This window comes from Lampris incognitus, chromosome 4, assembly GCF_029633865.1.
Source record: "Lampris incognitus isolate fLamInc1 chromosome 4, fLamInc1.hap2, whole genome shotgun sequence".
In the NCBI taxonomy this organism is placed as follows: Eukaryota; Metazoa; Chordata; class Actinopteri; order Lampriformes; family Lampridae; genus Lampris; species Lampris incognitus.
The window spans coordinates 29,733,957-29,741,380 of record NC_079214.1 but is presented as its reverse complement, the minus strand read 5'-3'; the positions used below and the strand labels follow the sequence as shown (position 1 = coordinate 29,741,380).

General features: G+C 45.0%; 1 protein-coding gene across 1 annotated transcript in view; it reads left to right on the top strand.

Annotated features, from left to right (window-relative positions):
• The first annotated feature begins 1,313 nt into the window (after positions 1-1,313).
• The window catches only part of kif26ba (kinesin family member 26Ba), a 171,095-nt gene continuing 164,984 nt past the window's right edge, over positions 1,314-7,424 (top strand). Inside the window, exons 1-2 of the mRNA XM_056279329.1 lie at positions 1,314-1,456; positions 2,135-2,527. Coding sequence (XP_056135304.1) covers positions 1,397-1,456; positions 2,135-2,527 — 453 coding nt within the window. The 5' untranslated portion in view covers positions 1,314-1,396. The remainder of the gene's footprint in view (positions 1,457-2,134; positions 2,528-7,424) is intronic.

Here is a 7,424-nt window from a genome sequence, read left to right as displayed (position 1 = left end):
CTCAAACACGCACCTAGAAACGTTTTACACTTTTTACAACAGTTTCCCTCGGTTTTTTTCCGTTGGGGGGGGCGCCTGGAAGGGGGGCGCCCGGAAGAGTAATCCGGAATAAATAGTTACTTCACGGATGTTATTAACACTACAGACGTTTATTTAATGTAAGACATAGGAGATGAGTGGAAACGGCTAGGAACCACGGATTTTTAACAAGGTATACTTTCGATAAACTCTGCTGCTTCACCATTGCAACAAATGTCCCTCACTCATGGGTGTGTGTATGTATGTATGTATGTGTGTATATATATATATATATATAATGTGTGTGTGTGTATATATCTCGACCTTTTTATGCCAGTTGCATGCAAGTGACCGCTTTGAAAAGCAAATGGACCTGCTTTGGCCGTGTCCTTACAGTTGAAATATGGCCAACTGTTCAACCTGAGCTCAAATAAGAAATGAATAAATAAACTTATTTCAGTGGTGCTGTAAACGGGGGGGGGGGGGATCGACGAGTCTATTGAGAGCGCGTGCGCGCCCGCAGATCGGTATATCGCCGACCACGCAGCACCCTTGGAAAAAGTTTGCTTCTCAGTCGAAAAACCAGCAGAATACACGTCACTCAAGCGGACCCTAGACCGGTATTGGTTAGAGAGGGGGCTCGAGAACCCGCCCACATCCAGATGTGCCCCTCTCTCCTCCCCCGTTTCAGTCCGCTGTTGGCTACGGTGGAGCGCAGAGCCTCCGGAGTCAACAGGAGAGCGCTGTAAGATCTAAAAATATGAGTGGCTTGGTCAGTTCTGCTGTGCTCCGTCCTGTTTTCAACTCCTTCAGCCGCCCTTTATCTTGTGAACCGGGATGCTGGTATTTGGCCATGCGCCCATAATAAGCGTCACATCTGCATCGGAATTCGCCGCGGGGTGGTTTTATGACACCTGCCTAATCTGGATGCACATGCTGATGGAGTGAGTTCCGGTTAGCGACAGAAACAGAGCGGCGCATTTCTCATCGCCTTCTGCTCTGTTCATTACGGATCAGATAAGTCTCTCGCAAACCAAGGCGGACGACCTGGGTCCGCTCATATTGTGCGTTTTTTCTTTCTCTTTTTTTGCGGACTTCTCAACAGATTTCACTTGAAGAACCCTGGAGCTAATTATTCTTCATTCGAAAAAAAACAAAACGGGGTTTCCCCCATAGTCACAGTGAAGAAGAAATGGAATAAAACGAAGCTCTAAACAAGTGGATTTGCATATTCATGTGAGGTTTGCATACAGAAGACTAAAAAACTGCAAGGGCGTGGAGTTTATCCACATTTATCTGGTGGTCTCTATTCTTGGATGTGAAGCAGCAGAGATTCAGCCTCCCTCCTCCTGTCCCTCCTCGTCTTCTCACCTCCAACATGACTTCTCTGTCGGGCACCAAGGAGAGGTCTGTGACCAGCCGGGGCAGAAAATACGGGGTAGGTTATTGATTCCAGTGCCATTCAATAGTAGCTACACCGGTCTACACCAGTCAGCATCCTGACGCATCGTAGACCCTGCCATCTGGTTAAAAAGCCACAGGAACTAGGATTACACACAGGATGGTGTCTAAGAAATGGTTAAACCACCGAGTTCGCTGGGGGACGATAGCGTATATAGGCTACCCACCTACAGCCCATCTAATCGTCTCTGACTTATAGGTGTATAAGTGCATTGAATATGTAGACTATTCCCCCTGGGCCTATCATAGCACACCACCTGCTGAACTTGATAAGCGTTTAGCTATGATACAGGGTTAATGCACAGTATGCCCATTTGGAGCAAGCTATTTGACTCTGTCATATGATTAGTGTTGTGACCAGTTACGACGTGTATGTTTAGCCTACAATAACAATAGCCTCGGTAATATATTGACTGCCTAGGATTATTTTCCACACTGAACCACTTTGCCATGTATTTGTCGCTATATGCAGCTGCATTAGTATATTTGGTCCCTAGTGTGAGATATGCAGGCCTGATTTACTGACATTAAGAGAACATCGGGGCTGGCTTGAATTTGTGTGAATGCGTGTGGAGAGACGAGGTATGGCATCGATCTATAGCCTATATATTCGTCTAAGGTTTCATTGTACTCATCCCATGACACACCTCAACAGGTGCCCGATAACTCCCCAACCAAGTCTGCCTCCTTCTCCCCGGAGACCTGGTACCGGAAGGCATACGAGGAGTCCTCCCGGGGGAGCCCACGGCCTGCCCCGGAGGGTGCCGGCTCCATGCCAAGCTCCACAGGCACCCCATCCCCGGGATCAGGGACCTCCTCGCCGGGTTCATTCTCTGGGTCACCGGGGACTATGTCGCCGGGAATTGGCACAGGCTCGCCGGGATCCCTCGGCGGATCCCCTGGGTTTGGCACGGGGTCGCCGGCGTCGGGCAGCGGAAGTTCCCCGGGTAGTGAGAGGGGGGTATGGTGTGAGAACTGCAATGCCAGACTCACGGAGCTGAAGAGACAGGCTCTGAAACTGCTCATCCCAGGACCATACTCCAGCAAGGTAAACACCATACACCTCTGTACCCTAGGTGTGTGTGTGTATAGTCTGTGCTTCTGCCTGTGCATGCATGCGAGCGTGTGTGCATGTGTTTGTGGCTGTGGGGTGGTGAGGGTGATGGTGGGTTCGGGGTGGGGGGCTTGCTTGCTGTTGGTTGTGCTGAATTTTTGACGTTTTCTTTTGGATGACATTTCCCTACAGCTATCCCCCAGTCATCTCATGAGAAGATTCAATTCGAGCCCATTTGTACTTTTAGGCAATTAGATATGTTTAAAACATGAGGATGCATTGTTCACTGTTTAACAATGGATGTAAGTGTTTGCTGGTCACACTGACCCAGGACACCCTTGGGATTTTATAGCAGTACGATTGTAAAATGTATTCCAAAATACCCAATATGGCTTATCTTCATCTCCGTTATTAATAATGTTAAACATGTTTATGTGTAATAGTTTTTATTGACAGGGCCGCCTGATCCAGCTGATGAAAGAAAGGTTTTCTGTCACCATTTCCTTGCTTGCTTTATTGTTCTACATTATACCGCATTGGTGGTTATAATGTGCTCTCAGCAATTGTACAAACAGTATAATTGGTCCATCAATTATTCACCAAACCTTGGAAATATAGGCCACGTAGAAAAATGACCAGAAGATCTCAAATTCAGTGACCCTGCACTCCCACTGCCTCTGCAGAGGACCAGGCATCACCTCTCTGTGTTATGGCATTAAACTCTGGAGCCATAGCAGAAAATCTTGTCTGCAAAGCCATTTGTCAACAATTGGCATAATGCCAAAAACGATATGATAAACACAAATAGGACTGTTTGGATTTTTGTCTCAGACTATTCCCTAATACCCAGGTGGATATTTCACTAAAATCAATGAGTTGATTTTACTCTATATCTCCTTGCTCTTTTTGAGTAGATGAATATGATGGATTACTACTATTATGATATTGACGATTCAGAGCATTTGTTAATCCATATAGATTGCGGCCTCCCTCCTTTTTTCTTTGACGCTTGATTTCTTTTTTTCTGTTGACAGCCAATGCAATCAGTTTCAATTTCATTAGCAGACAGGCGCAGGGGCATTTTTTAGACAAATGGAGGGAGGCGTGGTGTTGCAGCGGATGGCTATTTATGTTTGAATTTAATAGGATTTGACTGGACCTGATGTGTTCTGCTCAGGTTGTGCTAAATTGCACCTGGAGTTGTTCAGACTTGGACAAGATTTAGAGTAATGCCATTACAAGAAACATTCTGGAGTTTAGTGGGTTTGGCTCACTGAAAAGCTGGTTTTATGGATCGACTGTTTTCATGACAAGATTTTGCAGGGTTTGGGTTATGTTCGAATGCTTCTGAATAGCTACTCACATGTACTAGCAACATGCTTGCTGAAAGCTATATTGTTAAACCCAACAGATTTGCCTTTAAAGGCTATGCCTTTAATTCATTTTTGAACATGTTAATTTGGGTTTGGTGCTTTACTGCTGCAGTTGACGGAATTTTAGCTATGAACCCCGAGGGGGCAAGCATAGGACTTTGAGTTAATTGGTAACAAATAAGTAATTTTTATGCAGCATGGGACTAATAAAGTGCAGCCAACAAGAGAGAGGGAGACAAAGAAGTAGAGAGGGATAGAGAAAGAGCTGTATTGAGTGAAAGAAGGAGTGTAAAGGAGAGAGAGGTAGAGGAGAGAGAGGTGGGGGCAGTGGGTTCCAATTAGTCGTAGAACATGTGGGTTTGGAGGGAATTGCTGGGAACAGTAGGGGTTAATGGCAGCGTTCGGTTGGTAGACTGCTAATTAAAAAATTAGTCATGAGGTTGGGTTGGGTTTAGACTGATTAAAAACCTCTCCACTGCGGTTAACATTACTGGAGTGTTGGATGTGCACATGGACTTCACATGATGGGAGTGTGTGTTTAAGTGTTTCAGCGTGTGTGTGTGTGTGTGTGTGTGTGTCCTGGAGTCCTACCACCAGGGATGCCTGCAAAAAAAAATCTTGTGTATCAGCTAGAAAGAGAAGCACACTAACATCAGTGTTCTCGAGGAAGCAAATGTATTACAGCATTGTCACCACCATCATTAAACCCCAGCTGAGATGGACAGCCCATGTAATATGACACGCCTCCCATATGGAGGCATATGGGAGGCGTGTCGTAATATGACACGTCTGACACGCCTCCCAAAACAGGTCCTATACTCAGAACTACATGCTGGCCAGTGAGCGCCTGGAGGTCAGAAAAAGCATTTCAACATCAGGATCAACCTAAAAAATGCCACATAAACGGCTTTAACTGGGAAGACCTTGCTCAAAACAGAACCATATGGAGAAACAGTTTACATGAAGGAGCCACATTCCATGAAGACAATCTCTGACAGGCTGCCAGAGTCGAGTAAAAGCAAAGAAAAAGGCACAAAAAGGCTCTTCCACTTCCATTTCATGACATTCCATTTCCAGCACCTCACATCAATGCCCACACTGCAAGAAGGTTTGTCGTTCCAGAATTGGCCTCTTCAGCCATTTGAAGACCCTCAATAGGGACCCCAAGAGGGCCATCATCCTTAACCTCGAATGATCATCGATGATGGTGATGGTGTACAGTAATATGTGTGTGTGTGTTTATAGAAACATGCTTATGCATGTGGCATGATATGATATTTCTATTTCTGGACTATATACCGGCTGTAAATATCTGTCTTTTGTGATGAGGAGGCAAGCATTAAAGTGTTATCTGACTTAACATACCTGGTGGGGAGGCAGCCTTATACGTATACTCTTTAACAGTTGACCACAAGAGCAGAGAAATTTGGGAGAAAAACTGGACTTAAGTATTGCAAGAATGGGAAAACAATTAGCTGTGTGCATGTTTGTGTAGCTAAATGCTAGATCATTTTGTACCTTTATCTTGTGCTGACATCTAGGCAAAAAATACATTGTTGTGAGGGAAAAAACATAAGTCACTTCGGTGTATAAGTTGCATTTATTTGGTGGTACCATAGAAATTGAATTAGAACGGACATTCCCATTCAAATCAATGTTATTTGAACCGCTGCCATGGCAAAGAACTGTGACCGTATAGCGGGCTAACTTCCGTATAAACCGACTTGCGGCAAGTCGCGGACTCTTTTTTGCTTCAAAATACTTTATAAATGTGGGAGATGTATTGCTGTTGACATGTTAAAATGTGTTGAACCATGTATAGAACTGATTTGCGGAGTTAGACCGTTTTGGGGTATTTTTCCCGTTTTCCTTTCTTGATTTTTTTGGCCGGCTTCCTTGGTGACGTCGCCGTCTTCCTTTCACTGCCACGCCCCCAGAGTCTGAAACCAGTGGGCGCTGCAGATATTTTACACGTTTTTGAAGCTTTGTTTTATATACTTCGCAACATTTTTAATCATACAGAATTGGCTGGGTGGTTACTCATATGTTTTCCTGGGGTATGGATATCCCAAAACACAGATTTGAGCTCAGTTACCCGCCACTTTAAGTCGCGCCCTCACTGAATTGAGGTTGTGCAGTAATGACTAAATGAGCAGTGGAGTAGTACGAACATTTACGGCCTCACTGACGTGTGCCGTCACCATAATAACCAATATAATCACCATTTTCTTCAGAACTACTCAAATGCCCACGGCAAACAGTTCAATGTCCGTTCATTCACTTTCTATGAGTGGTACAGTATTTTCAACTGAGTCACAATCAGCGACTTAGCTGGCCTTAGTTGAACTACAGCGTATTCGTCTGATAAAATTACATGGTGTAAATTCCTTTGAATATAACTCACAGGACCAGCCAGACGAGTAAAAAAACAGCGACTTATGGTCTGGGAAATAGGTGTGTGTATTAGGATTGGGTTCAAAAGAAAACGTTTTCTATAGTCCGCGGTGGTGTAGCGGTCTAAGCATCGCCTTTGTGTCGATGTAGTTGCCCACTGAGGACCGAGGTTCGCGCCCCGGTCTCGGCAGATCCGACTATGGCCGTACTCGATGAAGCAGCGAGAGGGGCTATCTCCGGGAGAGGGGCGGAGTCGGCTTATGTTCGTCACATGAATGCGTCTCTGGGTGTATCGGAAAAAGCAGTGGTTCGGCCTGGATTCGCCTTGTCACGAAAGGGGAGAGGCGTCTCCTTCGAGATTGCCGGCCGGAGAAATGCAGTTGGCGAACGCATGTAGTACGAGGGTGGGTGTTCGAATTAAAATAGGGATCGAAGACTACCTCTTTTTGTAGATTTCTTCATTTGATATAATGGGGTCGTCTGTGATTTGTAGACCGGAGATTTTTGTAGGTGCACACAGCTACAGGTGTTCCCACCTGGGAGCTGCTAAGTGCAGCTGGTGTGTTCTGCTGTTAGCCTCTGATCAGCTTGACAGTAGAAGTAGTGACAGTTGGTAAGGGAGGGATGCTACTCATTCATTTCCCTCAGCCAGATTTGTCTAGCCAGCCCCAGCATTTAAACCAATGTCCCATCAGTCATAAGACAGCCTCTCAACCCCCTCGGCCACTGCCATATTACCCATATAAATAACACTATATTCACAGCCACAAAATGTTCTCACTTACGCAAGCATTTCTAAGAAATTCAAGCTGGTGGCTGATGCCAAGTTTATAGATTACACCAAGACAAAATGATTGCTGTGAAAACCTGTTGAATTAGTTGGCTGATAATGCTGGCAGCAAGATAGATAAGTAAACTATTTGTTTATGCATACAGCTGTGGCTGAATATTCAGCCCGAACTATTATATGTTGTAAGAGTTTACAACATATAATAAATACAAAGGACCCCCAAATACATAGATATTCATCATGTGCTTACCTGTAAATCAAATGATAACAAAACGAAACCATTCCTTTTGGTTGGGGTGGACCCACTGGAAGACTTCTGATGACCTCTCAAGGT